Raw genomic sequence first — 19,447 nt, forward strand, 5'->3', positions numbered from 1 at the left:
TGGACATAAAAAAAATCCAATGAGTTGGGTATATGTACATATGTGCAAAAAAAAAAATTAAACCCCCTCACCCTCCTTAATCCCCCCCCCAGACTTACCACAACTCCCTGGTGATCGAGCGAGGAGTGAGGACGTCATTTCTGCAATCCTTGGCGAGAAGCATGTGACGTCGGTGGCACGTCGAGTGACGCGGCGTCACGTGATTCCCGGCTCGTTCGCGCCGGACGGCTCGTTCGGCCCAAAAAGAACTTTTGGCCAGCTTGGGGGGGCCTCCTGACCCCCCCAAGCTGGCCAAAAGTTCTTTTGGGCCGAACGAGCCGTCCGGCGCGAACGAGCCGGGAATCACGTGGCGCCGCGTCACTCAGACGCGACGTCACGTGATTCCGGGCAAGTTCGCGCCGGACGGCTCGTTCGGCCCAAAAAGAACTTTTGGCCAGCTTGGGGGGGCCTCCTGACCCCCTCAAGCTGGCCAAAAGTTCTTTTTGGGCCAAACGAGCCATCCGGCGCGAACTTGCCGGGAATCACGTGACGTCGGCGTCACGTGATTCCCGGCTTGTTCGCGCCGAACGAGCCGTCCGGCGCGAACTTGCCGGGAATCACGTGACGTCGCGTCTGAGTGACGCGGCGCCACGTGATTCCCGGCTCGTTCGCGCCGGACGGCTCGTTCGGCCCAAAAAGAACTTTTGGCCAGCTTGGGGGGGTCAGGAGGCCCCCCCAAGCTGGCCAAAAGTTCTTTTTGGGCCGAACGAGCCGTCCGGCGCGAACGAGCCGGGAATCACGTGACGCCGGCGTCACTCGACGTGCCGCCGACGTCACATGCTTCTCGCCAAGGATTGCAGAAATGGCGTCCTCACTCCTCGCTCCATCACCAGGGAGTTGTGGTAAGTCGGGGGGGGGGGATTAAGGAGGGTGAGGGGGTTTATATTTTTATTTTGGCTCAACAATCGCGATTTCCCACATATCGAACATATCTATGTTCGATATGTGGGAAATCCGATCGTTTATGTCGAATCAATTTTTTAAGTAAAAAAAAAATATGAGTTGCGTTTTACTAATGCGGTCAATCCGAATGCACACCCCTAGTAAAGGGCTGTGTGTTTGTGATCCATGAAAAAGGGTCTTGAAGCTAAGCTTCCTCCCACAGGGAGCCCTAGACCACTCAGAAGTATAAGAAAAGCTATGTTGGAGAACAGCTGCAAGAACAGTCAAGTCCATAATTGCATGCCTTTGGGTAAAGTATCAGGATTTTATTCCACCCAGGGGTTATATTTATATAATTGGAAGCCAATGCATTTGGTTCATATAATGACAAAAAAACTGGTTTGCTTCAGTATATAGGGATATGTTTTTTAAGGGCAATCACTGTGTCTGTATCTGCTACTATGCAGGCATGTATTCCAACAGGAGAAAGAAAAATTGAACAAATGTATAATCTCTGCCTTAGTATTCACATTTTTTTACTTTATTCCATATGATTGCACTTTAGGGGAATCCTGAACTATGAGTTGCAAGACAGGACATAGGTTGCTGCAATTTTAAATCCGCCATAGAACAAATGTATGCTCTTGATTTTCCATCTCACTGATAGGATTAGAAGCCCATTTGTGTATAGAGTTCAACACTGAAATATATTATGTGAAATATTGTGAAAATATTTCCCCTTTAAAGAGCATGATTCAAATTCTTCTAGAGGACAATATTTAGTGCTACTTAGCTGGATAAATAGGGACTTCTAACTAAATGGTATCTAACTAAATGGTATCCGCTTGATATCTGGCTATGTTCAGTGGATACCACATAGCTTGATAAGTATGTATCTGGTAAGTAGATAACCGGATATATTGGGGACAGGCAATGGGTAGATTGAGGCGGGGTAACTTATCCAGTTAGCTTAACTGAATAAATGCCTATATTCAGCCTTATCAAGTTATGTTAATCAGATAAGTTAGATCTGCTCAATAGCAGATCTAAAGATATCTGGATATAACTTATCCAGTTAACTAGAACTTATCCAGTTATATTCAGCAGCATAGATGTGCCACTGAATATCCCTTCTTAGGGCCTTATTTTCTAAGGCTATCAAACGCTTGCGCTACCATCTAGAAAGCTTAGCGCAGGCCTGCGCTAGCTACATCGGGGCGGAGTCGGCCCCGGAAGAGGAGGAGTCGGGGCATCACCGGGGCCGACTCTGCGAAGACGGCGCCAACAGTGAAAAGGTAACGAGCCTTTCCGCTACCTATTTCACGACGAATAACTACACCTTTTATGGTCTAGTTATTCGGCGCGTCGCCGGCAGCGATTATACCGTGGCAGTGCGATCGCTGCCGGCTAGCGCAGGACCATCCCCCTGCCCCCCATTAGCGCCTGGATTCACTAAGCCTTGCGGCATTAGTGAATCCAGGCCTAAGTTAGCTGGATAAGTTATAAACAGATAACTTAGATAACCAGATATCTTTGAATATTGGCACCTAGTTTTGATGTTTCCTTTTAGCTTCACACAGCATAGCATAATATAATAACCACCCAAGATGTTTATAATGGAAGTCAAATGGAACAAGCTGCAAAAAATCCAAGGGATCCCTTTTTCAGAAAAGCACATACTCAAAATGTCACATGTTACACATTTTCACGGTTTCACTTTTTGTGTTGATGAAGTGAACAGTCCCCTTAGTGGGAAATCTGCATGTTCCATACTATACAAAGTCAATTTCCACATACATGGAGCATTGGTGTCTAGAATTGCAGTTCATTAAAAAAGTATTATATGGCTATTGCTTTCACTGTTCTATATTTCTTTAATTTATTTTATAGTCCATCTTCTTTAAAAAACAAAAAACAAACAAACTCAAAATGGAGTACAATAAAGCATAAATATATTACTCATAGACATACAACAAAATAAAACAGATGGACAAATTCTAATATAGCTGATAACAGCATAACAAATGATCAATCAATCTCTTTAATATTAGAAATCCCAAAGTTTCCCAATCACGAACTAGAGGGGAAGCAATTGCCAAAACTGATTGCTCTTAAAATTCAACCACTAATTAAAGTTCAATAAAAGCAATTATACTAACATGTTTCACCTTGACACAGCTTTCTGCTGAACACAGTTCGTGACAGGATTTGTGTCACTACCTTCATTTACTCTTTCAAGTGACATCCATTTTTGTGAACTATTATCTTTATTAATCATTACATATTTATAATGTCTTTCGTGGTTTCTCCATTTATTTTTGGTCATTTATATAGCCTCCATCCTTTGCTGAGTAATCCAAGGATGTCATGGATAAAGTGTAAGCTAGCCAGGCTGTTGGAATCCCTCTGTGGACCGCAGGTATCTAGTCTCTCAGATAATTTCATTCAAGCAGGCCCCTGGAAGACTCATTAGAAAACACATCAGTCTTCCTGAATCCCCCATCTCACAGAACTCCCCTCTCTAGAAAAACAGACAAGTCCTTTGGCTGGTAATAACTGGACACCTTTATTAAATGCCAAACAGGTAGATCAGCAGCTCCCAAGGCTCATTATATTAACTGGTGGCATTCTTAGGAAGACACAATCATTTCAATAAGTGGTAGATTTTCAAAGCGGCCATTTCAATAAGGGGTAGATTTTCAAAGTGACCATTTCAAAAAAATGATCTATTACTCCATATCCTTACACGCTTAGGGGTAGATTTTCAAAGAAGCACGCGCGCGTCTATGTGCGCACACTACCCAGCACGCACACATGGGCGCCCGATTTTATAACATGTGCGTGCAAGTCCCACACCCAAATCTTTATTTTAACTTTTGCACCTGCCTCGGGGCAGGCGCAGGTTGCATGCCGGAACCCTGCCGGCACGTGATCCCCCGGCACAGCGGCACAGTGACCAGGTCTTTGAAAATTGGCCCGGCATGCATAAGGCCGGCCACGCGCTTAAATCCCCGAGATGCGCGAATGTCCCGGAGCCTCGGGAAAAGGGCGGGGAGGGGGCAGGGCAAGGTGGTCCGAGGGTGAGGTGGGCAGGGCTAGAGGCCCTCGGCACAGCAGCCATTTGCTGCTGTGCCGGGGGATCACGTGCCGGCAGGGTTCCGGCGTGCAACCTGCGCCTGCCCCGAGGCAGGTGCAAAAGTTAAAATAAAGATTTGGGTGTGGGCTAGGTTAGGCCTAGGGGGCGGGTAGGTTAGGGAAAGGGGAAGGGAGGTTAGTGTAGGGGGTTGGGAAGTTCCATCCCTGTACACTCCGAAATTGGAGCGGACTGGGAGGGAACTGAGGAAGGCTGCGAGCGCACACAGGATGCACAAGTGTGCACCCCCTTGCGAGCGCCGACCCCTGATTTTATAACTTGCACGCACATGTTATAAAATCGGGTGCCCATGTGTGCGTGCTGGGTAGCGCGCGCACATAGACGCGCGCGTGCTTCTTTGAAAATCTACCCCTAAGCGTTTAAGGATATGGAGTAATAGATCATTTTTTTGTCAAATTCTTCTCAAAACCATAAGCTAAAGGCAAAAACCAAGTGCTAAAGAGTTGACATGTATTGGCAGTAGAGAGAACAAAGTTAACTGGTTACATTTAACCAGTTAATTTTCTCTGGATATTCAACCACATTTAAACGGTTCTGGCAAAATATTTGATTGACTCTAACTGCACCAAACGTGTGCGGTTAGATTTAGGCAAGCCATTTGTGGAGATGAAGTTAGCTACACAAATATTTTAACTGGGTAGCACTGAATAGTGCACTGACATGCTAAATTTGACAAGGCCCTTTCAGGGCAAGCTATAATCTGGCCCCTTTTGGTCCAGCTAAAGCTGCATACACAGCAATTTTGTATGCACACAATTTAGCCTGAGAACAGGAAGAATATTCAACCAATTGTATTTTATGCGATTTAAAGCTAATTTTAACTATATACATATTTTGAATATTGATCCCTACCACTGGAGCATCCTGAGGATCTCTTTTTCCACTACTTTTGTATAGGGAGTACAGCTTTAGGGCTGATGCAATAAACGTATCTCAAACTTTAAACAATCATTGCAATAACCTTGTTGCGATTCTGCTCGCGGCTCAGGCCAGCCCAGCTGGACCCCCAATGTCAGTGCGAAAGCCGGCAGCCGGCACACCGCGGCCGCCGAAATCGCACCGCCGTGGTGCGAAGGCTGCGGGCTTTCGCAGGCCCACCCCCATTTTCACAGGATTCATCATTCTGCAAAGATTCATCATTCTGCAAAGAATGATGAATCCAGGCATTAGTTTGCAATGATTTTGTTAACAAATAAAGAATTTTGACAGACCTAATTCATGCATCATATTTCAGATGCATGATAATGCCAACGTAATGCAGCTGTGAAGTAATGCAAGTTCTCAGAAAAAAAAATGCTGTTTCCAAACTTCAACTTCATTACCTGCTTCACAAAAAAGGACTACTTTTTAAATCAGGTGTTTTACTTCCAATACTTTCTGCAGCTGATAAGCAGGCTAGTTGTGAAACTGGGCAACCTTACCATTTAGATGATATCTGGGTTGATGCCAAATCCACCAGCATAATTTTTATCTACTGCACTAAGGTAGAATTTACATAAAAAAGGAAGAGCTACCCTTTTTGGGGGAGAATATAACACAAACAGCAACATGAAAGGCCATTTATTCTCACAGTTCGGTAACCAGCACTCCCTCCAGGTTCTTGGACTCTCCTACCTTGGCAGCGAAACTCTGTGGCTTGTTGGACAGGATCTCTGCTGCTGCCTCCCTGCAGTGGGTGGAAAGGTTCAGGATAGCAGCAGCTGTTGCTATGTGGGTGCCTTCACTGCACTGACCATAGCTATAAGAGCTGGCATGGCAGGAACTTTGTGTGTTGGCGCCAGACAGTCGATTAGAAGATTTCACTGCATTTGAAAAAGGCTTTGCTGTTGAAAAGATATTTGATTAGCATTTGTATATCCAATTAATTTATTTTTACCATCCGCTTGTCTGTTTATAAAGTTATTTTATGCGTTATAGTACATAAAAAATGAACACTAAAAAAAATCTCCATCATTACAGCTTTAATCAAGGGCTTTATCACCCTGTCTGGCAATAAATTTGGGCCATATTAACACATTTTATATAAAAGCAAGCTTTGAAATGACCAATTCCACTGTTTGATTCTCAGCTTATCCCTGTGTAAGGTACCCTACCCTTTGAAAAAATTGCTCAACTGATGCGTGTGTATAATTACATGCATAAAACCTGTATGTATATATTTTTACATGAGGAAAAACATTCCAGGCAAGAGAATCTGGGTGGGGTTTGAGACTTTGCACATGTGTTTTGATTTCCAAAAGTATACAAATAAATTCTAGGCAAAATTATATACACCAAGTACTAGCAGGTATAATTATGGGCATATAGCTTTGCCAGGATGACTTCCAAAGCAAACATGCACACATACAGGGTACTTTTCAAAGGAAAATGTAAATGTAAGATACTATCATATCAATTTTAAAAGCCATTTACCCTCGTTAAGTGCACTTCATGCAGGTAAATCCTATTGACAAATCAATAGCATATATTGAAAATTGCTAAATATATGCTATTGAATTGTCAATAGGTTTTACCCAAGTAAAGTGCACTTAAATTGGGTAAAAGGGCTACTGAAATTTTCTATGAGAGTATGTTACATTTACATTTATATTTTCATTTGGAAATTACCTCCATATTTGCCAGGCAATTTATGCATGAGGCTACAAAATTACTGCCTTAAGAGTATATATTCAAAGGTGTTTCACGTGTAAAAGTAGCAGATATTGTAGCAATTTTCAAATGCCCATTTACGCATCCAAAGTCCACTTATGCATAAAAAAATCTTTTGAAAATTCAGCCCTATGGAGTGAATTCTCAGAGGAGTTATGCATATAAAATTAGATATTTTCAAAAGTCAATTTATGCTCTTAAAGCCCATTTAAGTGCAAAAAAACCCAGTTTTACGCATATAAATCCTTTTGAAAATTACCTCCTGAATGTTTTCTGAGATTTTTGTAACATTAAGTATAAGGATGAAGACATTTGACTGCGAAATAAGGACTTTATCATTAACAATTGTAACATACTCAGGTATATTCTATATATCATAAATCATATTCATTCAGGTGCCCTTATTTATTACAAAGCTCAAATACTCATGAATAACAACAAAACTTACTAAAAATATATGCTGATATACTGCAACAAAAATATGTTTTAATAAATCATTTATAATAATGTAAATCCACACAATTATCCACAATAATTACAATTTTTATAATTTATTAAAAAAAAAAATATATATATATACATTAAGAAAGAGTGACAGTAACTTTCAAGCTGCAAGCAGAAGTGGAAACTCTGAGGGTATTCTTTTTCTGCATACTTTATTGATTCTTTTCCCATGTACTTTCTTCATTTTCAAATGGAAAAGTTCCCTTTGAAAATTGAGGCCTGGATTTATCAAAATGCGATAAGTATTGCATGTGATAGCAAAAGGGGTTTGTTTTATGCTAATAGACAGTTTATTGCAATAATACCTATGTGAAGAGCTAAGTTAGTGCACATTGTGATAATGTTTTCACACTTTGTGATATGTGCTAGACCTGTTGTATTTCCTGCATACAACCACTGAGGGACCTCAAACATGAGAGAGAGAGAGAGAGAGAGACTGAGACTAGCCATAATGCCCTCTCCCTAGATAGGTATTTATATCCCTATGGGAGGCCCACCTAGTAACTGAAGGTGAGGTTTAGGTATTAGTGTAGGGGTTTAGGGGGTTAGGGGTCTCTTTGACATTCAACGGGAGACATACGAATAGAATGGTGGTTCTCCGAAGGTCATCAAATCTTCACAAGAGACCACCGTTCTGTTCGTATGTCTCCCGTTGAATGTCAAAGAGACCCCTAACCCCCTACACTAATACCTAAACCTCACCTTCAGTTACTAGGTGGGCCTCCCATAGGGATATAAATACCTATCTAGGGAGAGGGCATTATGGCTAGTCTCTCTCTCTCTCTCCCTCTCTCCACCCCTCCCCCCCCATAAATCTCACCTTGAGTTAATAGGTGGGCCTCCCATAGGGATATAAATACCTATCTAGGGAGAGGGCATTATGGCTAGTCTCTCTCTCTCTCTCTCCACCCCTCCCCCCCCAGATGGCTAGGCAGGTGCTCTGGGAGCTTCAATCCTACTGAAACAGGCCTTTCAGGAGACATTGTGAAATGCACTAACACCTTACCACAAGCTATCACACGGCTTAACGCTACTGAAAAAGGTGTAGCTAAAATCAGCATTAAGTCCATGCACTAAGACTTCACAAACTGGTAAGCCCATTCCCGCCCCTAACTCCTCCTTTTCAAGATTTGCATTGCACCATACGATATGGTGCTATTGCATGCATGAAAGGCTTATCGCATGCGTTAACGGGGCTTTTTGCATGCGATAAGCCCTCAACGCATGCGAAAACGCCTTAGCGCATTTTGATAAATGATCCCCTGAGTTGGAAAAAAGTATGCACACAGGCATACTTTTATGTGGGTTCTTTTTACAGCAAAATTCTGCACGTGCATGAGCTCGTGTAATTGCCATCCGCGTCTAGATCGTACCCAAGGAATACCTTCGCTATGTGTGTGTGTGTTGGCGGTATGCAGACCCTATTTCCACTTTATGAAAGTTTAGTTTAGTTTAATAAAACTTAATATATCGCCTTTCAGAAACTATCAAAGCGGTTTACAACAACTATAATAAAATACATATATAACAACTCAAAAGAAATAATGAAACTCAACTGGACACTACTGAATCAGCAATTGTACCAGATACAACACAGGTAGGATGATATCTGGCTGTACGATGTCAGTTTAAGCAGCAGAGTCAGAAGAAGTCTGAAGGAGTTTGCTGTCTCAGAGTAAAATGTACTATGCCTTTTCTCCATATATACAAAGGCCCTGATGTACGAAAGGGTTTTTCCCATTTTGGGCTGACTTACTAAAGCATTTTTCCTATTCTGTAGATCTGATTCACTAAGGGGTTGATTTTAAAATCCGCGTCCGTGGATGTGCTGATTTATTAACATGTACACATCGCTGCGCGTATGTAATAAAATACGATATCCTTGCGCACATGCGAGCCAGATTTTATAATCGGCGCACGCATATGTGGGTAGGTTGTGACTCGCGCGTGCGGGGGGCGGGGGGATTTTGTAAAGTACGCATGGCGAGATGATCAGGCCTTTCCTATACCCCTAACCACCCTTCCTCCTTTTTCCCTAAACTAACCCTATCTACCCTATCTTTTTTTGTTTCAGTACTTACTTCCTCTTCGGAAGAGAAGTAAGTACCATTGGCACGCTTCCCTGAGACAGGGCCTAATGGCCACTGTCCGGGTCAGCCCCTCCCCTCAGCCCGCCCCTTTTCACTGGCCTAGCATTTCTGCACATACCAGGAGATTTGCGTGTGTCCAGGCCCTTCTTAAATGCGCTCGGTGTGCGCAGGGCCCAGCCACGCATGTATCCCCCAGTATTTGCATGCGCAGGCCATCGAAAATTCTGGCTTATGGCTCTTCTCCCATTCTGTGCCTATGAGCAGCCCTGGGTTATCCATTAAGCAAAATAAGAACATGCATACGGCACAAAGGGAGGGGAGGCACCAAATAGTGTTCAAAATTTGCATTTTCTTCTGTCACCCCCTAGTTATAACTTAATAATTTGCTTATATTGCTTACTGCTATTTAGTATTAAATAAATACAATAAAAAAGTTTATATTTAACATAGTTGTGAGGTCTGGCCTGGGGAATGGCTGGAAAATAACTGAATTTTTAATCTCTTATTTCACCTTCAGTGCTTATTGAGTCTTAATGTCATGTCAGTTAAGCAATGGAAAAGCCGAGGGAACACCATTGCTGGGCTGTGCTTATGGCATCAGCTGTCCTTAATCTGGCCCTGCCTATGAGAAATAAAGTTTAGCAAAACAGGCCTTTTGAACCTAATGTATTAAGAATTTCTCCCATGGGGGGTCATTTTCTAAGCCTATCGCATGCAAAAAGTCCCTTTTCGCGTGTGATAGCTTGCCGGGGGTGGAGTCGGGGCGGGGAGGGGAGGAGTTGGGGCGGCGAGGAGGTGGACGCGGAGGTATCTTCGCTGGCAGCGATAAGATAGGCACCGTCATGGTGGCGTTATTGGGTGTGAAAGCCGGCAGTGATAACACCATGTGAGAATGGAGAATCCAGGCCATAGACATAAAATAAGAATACCCCTTTAATACACCTGGTCAAACTTAGTCTATAGAAAAATATCGGTTATAATATCATACACTTTTAGAATGCCTCCCATGTACAAAGTTCAATAATAGTATATATGGCCTTTGGTTTGTTTTAATTTTAATACAGTTAACAAAAAGAAACCGAGAAAAGAAAGTAAAAGTCACATTTTCTACATCCAACAAACTTGTGACTATGTAGCTTACATTCGGAAAATTGAGGGACTTCCTGATCCTGCGCTGCTGGTGTTGTCGTGGATTTGCCAAACACTTGTGCATCAAAGCTGGCATAGTCAAATGGTACTTTCCCAAATCTGTCATGTTCCTTTAGTAGGGCGCCTCTAGGAAAAGTGTCCAACTGTGCAGTTCTGTAACTGTAAGGAGACATCTCAATGTGTTTCACTACATTTGACCTACAAACAGACACATAGAGAGATAGAGAGAAAAAGATCCAATCATAGAATGAAAAGGAAAACAAAACTTTTCAGTATTTAGCAAGGAAGAACAAACTATGAGCAGGAATGATGAATCCCGCGAAAAAGGGGGCGGGACGAACGGGGAGCAGGCCTGCGCAGCCGTTCGCACCGCGGCGGTGTGATTTCGCCGGCCGCACTGCAGCCGGCCGCAGTCTTTCGCAGCAAATAGTGACGCCGTAAAAGGTGTAGCTATTTGCCGCACTACTGCCGGCGATAATGTTCCTCCCTCTCCCCGCCCCCGACTCCTCCCCTCCAGCTAATTTATATCCTATCGCACGCGAAAAGGCCCTAAAGCATGCGGTAAACCTTTAGTAAATAACCCCCTACGGGAACTATTTATTAAAGTAAGTTAAGACATTTTAAAGTGGTGTTAATGCATGTGGTTACTCTTAATGTAAAATTTCCTGGCATAAAGTACATAATATTTAAATGAGTTGTGTATCAGACAAAGATGCTAAACAGTTCATTAATGTTCTTATGTGGTTAGTGCAAACCTTTTAAGCAATGCTAATCTGCTGGGACCACAGAAACTTAATTATATCTCTTGAGGTGTACTTATGTTTTTGTATCTGCACCAGTAGGGCTAAAGCAACTGTGGATGTGGTGGCCCTGCTCCCAAGTCCCAGATGGCCCTCCATAGCCATTATGAAGCCCTTACCCACCTTTCCACCTGAGTCCATAAGAAGGGATCTCCAAGGCCTAATCTCAACCTATGAGTCCCCCCGTCCCCCCCCGACATTCACCCTAAGTGCCCTCTGCCCGGTGCCCTTCCTTCCACTTCTAAAATTGCCATCACAAATTTAGGGACAAGGAAGAGAATGGCTCCCTCCTGGTTCACCAGTACTGATTTCCAAAGTAGCACTGGTTGACCTTAACTGGTCCCTTAGCCCACAAGTGGTTACAGTCAGCCAGCTCCATTTTTGAAACTGGCACCAGTAGGCTAGGAGGGAGATGTGCTCTTTTCTGTCCTCATTTAGAAAGGGTAGGGGCTCTTGGTAGGGAAAGGTAAATGGTGAGGGATTTATTGAACCATGAAGGGCCCTTCCTGTGGATACAAGGGAACACTTTCCATATCAAAGCAAAAAAAAAATATATATATCATACAATCAAATTGTTGGATACAAATATATTTGATAATATTTATACAATACGCTTTATTTATCAAAAATATAAAGCTACAAAAATACAAAAAAAAAACCCTTACAAATTTATATTCAAAGGAGTATATCCACAAATCAAAACACCAATATCAACATCACTAAAAATATATACCAAGAAACAAGATGGCAATGCTCCTGAGGTGAGCATTTCTCGATGGACATTTGCTTGGCTTGGAAGAATTATAAATGATGTTTTATTGAGACATGTTGGGGGACATTACTTCACTTTGGTCTGGATTTACATGATAGAGGGAACATCAGTTGTATGTAATGATGAGATTGCATGAGATTATTCTCTGCATGTAAAATGATAAAAGAGAAGGAACAAGGAACAGCTATTTTTGCAATGTGATTTATGTGTAATGATCCCCATATGAAGACAACTCCTTTGTGAATTATAGAATTGTATCCATTTTTCTATGATTGTGATGCCAATTTTGTGAACTCTTTAAAGATGGCGCCGGCCATCCAGTGCTCCTACCATGTGACAGGGGCTGGCCAATGGCACGGATACCCTGTCACATGGTAAGGGCAAAGGGCCATCGGCACCATTTTAATTAGTGGCAGCCGACGGCCCGAGAGCGGGAGATCGCTCCCGGCGCCCCCACTGGACCACCAGGTAATTTTAAAACGTTTTTGGGGGGGTCGGTGGGGGAGGCTAAGGGGGTCAGTTTTAAAGGGTCAGGGTGGGGTTTTTTTTTATTGGGCCATCGGCGCCATTTTTATTAGTGGCAGCCGATGGCCCGAGAGTAGGCGATCGGTCCCAGGGCTTCCACTGGACCACCAGGTGATTTTAAAATGTTTTTTTTTTTTGGGGGGGGGGGAAGGTAAGGGATTAGTTTTAAAGGGTTGGGGTGGGTTTAGGGGTTGTTTTGGTGTGCCGGTTTTCCCGCCCTCCCCCCAAATAACTCCCGTTAGTGGACACAAACCTGATTAACGATTTTCACAATAAATCGGGGGAATTTCTATTGTATCGCACTCTTTAACGATTTTTGATGATTTAAAAAATATCGGATGATATTTTAAATCGTCAAAAAACGATTCACATCCCTATTCATTAATGCATTTAAATGCCAATTTTTATACACTTTAGTAAACATGCTTCAGTGTACATGTTCACTACCAAACTGTTGAATCTACGCCCTTTGCATAACGCTGTCTGCAATAAAAATGTGCAGAAAATATTTGCAGAGGGAAAAAAAACCTGAAAACAAAGCTGTTGGGTTGCAGAGACAATTTTGTGAAAATAATCTCTTCTTAAATCTTTTTCCACTACAAAATTTAAGGGAGATGTTTTAAGAAAATATTTCCTTTGTGTTGCATTAAAAAACTTCATTAAGAAAAGAAAAAAAGATAAAGCAAACAAAAAAAAAACAAACTGGTAAATTGTACAATTTTCTGCCTTATAAATGGAAATTTTCAAGTAAAATCTATGGAAAATAGTTTTGCAAATTTTGTGGCAAATTCCCCAAACCATTTGAAAAATAAAGTTTTACTGATTTGTACATTCTTAGTCCACAGGTGCCTACCCTCTCCATACCTTATAGAAATGATCTGGAAAATAAAATTTTCTTTAATTGGGCCAATTTGTTTCCAATTTGATAAGTGCCTCCCGCTTTTCCACATCCATCTTTGTATACCCTGCAGTCACTCTTTTCATTCCAAAGGGGAGGGAAATTAAGAAATACTGTATTTACTATAACAAAAATGATGGGAGACTAAGGACTAAAATAAAAAAAAAAAAGGGAGGCATAGGATAATCCTCAATCTCCTAACACCTACACATACTCTCTCACACACACACACATACACACACACACACAAACACTTTTGATATTTTGCAGATGGTAGGTAATGTTATTGCTTTAAATGCTCTTAGGGGGTTATTTTCTAAAGCATTATCGCGTGCGTTAGGGCCCTAACGCATGTAATAAGGCCATATCGCATGCAAAAAGGGCCTTTTCACATGTAATATAATACAAATTATGGGGAGGGGAGGGGAGGAGTAGGGCGGGGAGATGCAGAGTCGGCGGTATCTTCGCTGCCGGCGTTAATGTTACTAACATTATCATCGGCAGTAGCGCGCCGAATAGCACCACCTTTCACGGTGGTGCTATTCGGTATGAAAGCCGGCAGCCGGCGCACCGCCATGGTGCGAAGGCTGCAGGCTTTCACAGGCCCACTCCCCTTCACTCCCCCACCCCCTATTTTCGGAGGATTCATCATTCTGCGAAGAATGATGAATCCAGGCCTTAGTTTTCCAGTTAAGTAATTCAGCATCAGTTTGTTTGTACTGATAACTGTTCATATGAATACAAGGGCTCTAAAATAATAAAAAAATGCTACAAGAGGATTAATAATTTAAAATCTTGCTCTCTGGGGAGGTGGGGGGGGGGGGGGGGGGGCGAGGCACTTGGGGGCAGCTCCAAGATGGCTACCTAAATACTAAGCTCCTCAAGAACAGCTAAAGATTCAGGCAACATCACCCAATGCTGTCATGCTGGTTTTTTTGTCCTCCTCCTGACCTAAATCTTGGAAATTCAAGGCTGCTTTTGTAGTCACCATGGGAACCAAGTGATCCAAGAAAGAACACCCCCCAACCCCCGGAGAATCCAGCACAGACTAAAGTAATGGCATCTGCAGATTTGGTCTTGGAGTAACTTAAGCAGCTTAAAGAAATGCTGCAATCTAATATGGATACCATGGCAATTTGAGCTGAGGTGACGCTCTCTCTAGTTTTCAGGAGCGGTTAGACACCATTGAGCAAAATGCTGCATCTTTAGTTGCATTGTTGGGACCTTTTCAAACTACAGTGCACAAAACTGAACAACTCCCGTGGGGCTTGGAAGATATTTCCAATCGAAATCACCACAAAACTCTGCACCTTTCTTGGACTTCCTGAAGATATGGAAGTCTCTAATATTATCTCTTTTCTTACTATCATGATTCTAGTCTGTTTAGATATCCATTTCACACTTTTGTTTAAAACTCAAAGGTCACCTCAGATCCCTTCCAGGCCTCTGAAAAACTCTTAAATTCCTAAGACTGATCATCTTCAAACTACTTTGTGTAAGGAAGTATGCATGAGCCCGTTTTGCTGAGAATCACTCCAGTGGTGGGTGAGGGAGTCTTGGCACGGCCAGACTATGACTGAGTCAAAAAGTCTACAAAGACCAGTCTGTGGCTGAAGCCAGGCAAAGTCAAGACTGATGGCTTTCAACAAAGCTGAGGCTGAAGCAGGGCTGAAGACTGCAGTGGAGCCACAGGTAAAAACTGAAGCAAAGCTGAAGGCTGAGAAAATGGAACCAGGCAGAAGCTGAAGATAGGAACTAGGCTGAAGGGCTTGAGTACAACAGAAGACTGGAAACAGCAGGAGCAGGAACCAGGAGACCTTCTTGCTAAGGCAAGAAATCAAATTCCAGGCAGGCTAAGTAGCCTTGAGCATGTGAAATCATCATTGGGGTGGATACCCAACTCTCCCACCAATGTGCACCAAATCGTGTGCACCGATACACATGCACGCCCTAAGCATCTCTTTGCTGGGTCCTAGTATCATAGGTATCAGAGCATCCAATGGTGGCTCCCTGCTGCACTGTGAATGTTGCTGCTGAGGAGACTGGGAAGGCAGCTGGATTCTAACAGTGCTGCCTCCTCAAGCCTCTTCTCTTCGGCTTCTGAGGAGATGAAAGTACTATTTTACCAACTTGGGACTTGGGGTCCAGACCGAGGATCCAGAGATGCTTTGGTTTCGAGATTGGACTGAAAAACTATTCAAAGTAGAAGTCTTAACTGAATAAAAGGTTGAAAGCTTGGGCAAGGACTGTGACTGGGTCTGATATATGGACAAATATTTTTAGCAGGAGGACAATACAGTTCAGAATTTATGTAGGAACAAGATGTGCATTGAAATGGCAAAACCGGAACTTAACATTGGCAGTCTGCACTTCCGTGGCCGTCCCCCACACCCCCCCCCCAAAGTCTTTTCCCCCCAACGCCCCACATATCACACCGCACTCCGTCTTTGGTGAAACAAGGCCGCAGCATTTATTAACATTAATTAACATGAATCAACATAATTACATTACCGGTACCCGAGCCGTCGGTGCTCTGAACTCTAGTGCGTTCCGGGCGTCAAACCAGCGTCCGCCGTTTAAGCCAGTCTGCCACTCTCTTACCGGCCCCCCGCCGTGACCAAGCCAGGGGACCATTCCTCCAGGCCGCCCACACCTGAATACACGCACTTTCTTTTCCCCGAGGACTTCCGGTCCCTCCTGACCGTGTCCTCGAGGTCCCCCTTTACCTACCGACTCGGGTACCCCCGCCTTGCTGCGACGAGTCCTCCCTTTATTGTCGAGCTGTTCCTTGTCCTCTTCTCCCCTTGTCTCCGACTGACTCCGCCGCTCTGCAGCATCCCTTTACTCCTCTGGGTGGGTGGGTGGGGAACCGGCGAGCACGGGCAATGAAAAAGGCCGAGGCCCGCGCTCGCCGCTCCTTAAAAGGCCCCCCCCCGGGACTCCCGAGCGACCCCGTGCTGACGTCATCGCGTCGACGACGCGCGCGGCCGCGCCGACGCGTCATCAACGCGATGACGTCCGCTGCTCCCCGCCTTTGGGGCATCGCGCGCCGCCGCGGAGATCCCCCCAGGACATCACGCGCCGCCGCGGAGATCGCCCCAGGACTCGAGGTAGGGTGGTGGGGGGGTCCCCCCCTCGGCAGACGCCATGTTAAGGGGGGGCCCTCCCCGCACGGGGCGAGTCGGCCCCGTTTAACATTGGCAGTCTGCACTTCCGTGGCCGTCCCCCACACCCCCCCCCTCAAAGTCTTTTCCCCCCAACGCCCCACATATCACACCGCACTCCGTCTTTGGTGAAACAAGGCCGCAGCATTTATTAACATTAATTAACATGAATCAACATAATTACATTACCGGTACCCGAGCTGTCGGTGCTCTCAACTCTAGTGCGTTCCGGGCGTCAAACCAGCGTCCGCCGTTTAAGCCAGTCCGCCACTCTCTTACCGGCCCCCCGCCGTGACCAAGCCAGGGGACCATTCCTCCAGGCCGCCCACACCTGAATACACGCACTTTCTTTTCCCCGAGGACTTCCGGTCCCTCCTGACCGTGTCCTCGAGGTCCCCCTTTACCTACCGACTCGGGTACCCCCGCCACCAAACTGGGACAGTGCCCCACTTGTCCCAGGCTCCCCCCTTTAATGCTGCGGCCGAACCTTGCAGAGCACCCGCTCAAGAGTTTCCTGTATGGTGTTGTTGAATAGGTCGTAACCAATGTCGGACAAATGAACCTGGTCCGGCCTATACAGGCCGGCGCAAGGCTCATCTGCCCATTCATGCCTGATTTGGTGAATGCCCCTCTGTTGGGCCCATACCCCGACCTGTCTATTAATCTTCTTCCTGCCCCTGCCCCACAGCTTGCTACTCTGCCATTTGATCCTGGGTATAATATCTGACCAGATAATGTCAGTTCCTGGTGCCAACCCCTTAATTGCATCCAGGTCTCTTTTAATCATCTCTATCAGTTGTTTAGCTGAATGGGACCCCAGGTCGTTGCCCCCGAGATGAATAACTATAGCCTCTGGTTGTTGAGACGTGGATATTTTGTGCCGCAGATCCGACAGCAGGTGTTCCCATTTCATTCCTGACCTTCCCATCCATTTCAGGGTGACTCCTTCCGGAGCCAACCCCAAGTGCACACCGTAAGGTCTCTCCTGCACCCTTTTGGCCGCCCATCTCACGAATGAATGTCCTATTAACCACGCTACTCTCCTCAGGCTCCGTGGATCTGCGGGTGAAATTAAATGCATTTGTTACCCATTTGTGCGAACCCCGGCCTCACGTAGCGCTTAGCCACTGCTGATCGCCAACGACCGATCTTACGTATGACGTCCATAGGCATACCCGCTTGCGCCGCGCTAGTCGCTACCCCGATACGAAAGGAATGTGTTCCGTACTCTTTCGGATCCAACCCTATCTTTCCTAAAGCCAAGTGCAATACCGCTGCAAACTGGTACCGCGTCAGCGGAACACCATCTCTATGCACCAGCAAGTGCACCCCGCCTGCAGGTCGTACTCGCAGATATCTCTCTAAGTTCCGCACCGGGCATGTCACCAGCGACCCCCCTGCTGCCAATATGATTTCCACCCCTTTAGCCTTTTGGTCCGTCTTTGATTTATGTACCCGAATTCTCAAGAGCCGGTCCTGCACCTGTACGTTGCCGTACAATAACCCGTTGCGGCCCTTATCGTTTTTGGATGGGGCCACCAACTCGCTCACCCTTAATGCCGCGAAAAACGCTATGCAAAAGGCTGCTCTGAACAATCCCACCTCAAATGGGTCAGTGCAGACCTGCTGTACTGCGTCCCACAATCTGACCAATAACTCGTGCGTGATGGGCCGTCTTTTATCGCCTTCCCAAGCTACCTCCCTCGCCTACCCCGCTAGCATCTTTTTGACTATGAAGAAGCTGAAAGGGTCGCCCAGACCTTGCGCCTTGGCAAAGAAGGCGAAACCGGCCAGGTGGTTGATCGTTGCTCCACTGGACCTTCCTGTCTCTTTTGACCATGATATGAACCGGACTATCTGGTTGGCCTCCACCACCCTTGTGGCACTCCCCGGACCCCCCATAAACTCCTGCACCTTAGCATAACCACGGCAGTAAGCTTTCCACGTTGCCGGGGCAACCGACGCCCTCAGCAATCCCTGCTCGACCTTGTTCCAATTTGCCATAGATGTTCCGGCATAGGGACTCCCTCCGCCTCTGCCTCTGGCACCTGTTGGCGAAAGAGAGCCCACTTAGCCCGTGATAATGCATCCGCCACCTGATTCCGTGTGCCCGGCACGTGTTTTGCCCTTATGGTCATGTTCAACCGCAGGCTCTGCAGAACCACTTCCCTCAACAGCCCCACCACCCGCGGACAGTGGGCCGCCTGTTTGTTCAGGACTGTTACTACGGCCATATTGTCGCACCAAAAAACTATCCGCTTGTTATGCAACCTATGGGCCCAAACAGTGATTGTTACCAAAATTGGAAAAAGCTCGAGGAAGGTAATGTTCTTCACCAAGCCGTCGTCCCTCCATGCCTGTGGCCATGGTGCCGCACACCATGAACCCTGGCAATACGCCCCGAATCCCCATCCTCCCGAGGCATCCATGAAAATGTCTAAGTCCCTGTTGGACATGGTCTCCTCCTGCCACATTGCCACGCCATTGAACTTATCCAAAAATTGTAGCCACGTTACAATTTCAGCCCTTACTGGTCTCGATATCCTAATGTGATGGTACGGTCGCTTCACCCCTTTCGTCGCTACTGCCAATCGTCGTAAGAAAGCCCTCCCCATGGGTATTACCCGAGTCGCGAAATTGAGGCTTCCTATCAAGGATTGCATCGCTGTTAGGGTGACCTTCCTAGCTGTCATTGTCTTTCTAAGCAAGTCCCGCAGCTTACCTACTTTCTCTAACGGCAGTCTCGACGTCATTGTCAACATATCTATCTCTATACCTAGGAAAGATAAAGTGGTAGCTGGACCTTCAGTCTTTTCTTGTG

General features: G+C 45.2%; 1 protein-coding gene across 1 annotated transcript in view; it reads right to left on the minus strand.

Moving 5' to 3' along the window:
* Positions 1-19,447, minus strand: part of ST18 (ST18 C2H2C-type zinc finger transcription factor) — a 367,593-nt gene that overhangs the window by 203,213 nt on the left and 144,933 nt on the right. Inside the window, exons 7-8 of the mRNA XM_029587185.1 lie at positions 10,460-10,665; positions 5,690-5,898 (exon numbers count right to left, since the gene is read on the minus strand). Coding sequence (XP_029443045.1) covers positions 5,690-5,898; positions 10,460-10,665 — 415 coding nt within the window. The remainder of the gene's footprint in view (positions 1-5,689; positions 5,899-10,459; positions 10,666-19,447) is intronic.

Source organism: Rhinatrema bivittatum, chromosome 2, assembly GCF_901001135.1.
Source record: "Rhinatrema bivittatum chromosome 2, aRhiBiv1.1, whole genome shotgun sequence".
Lineage (NCBI taxonomy): Eukaryota > Metazoa > Chordata > Amphibia > Gymnophiona > Rhinatrematidae > Rhinatrema > Rhinatrema bivittatum.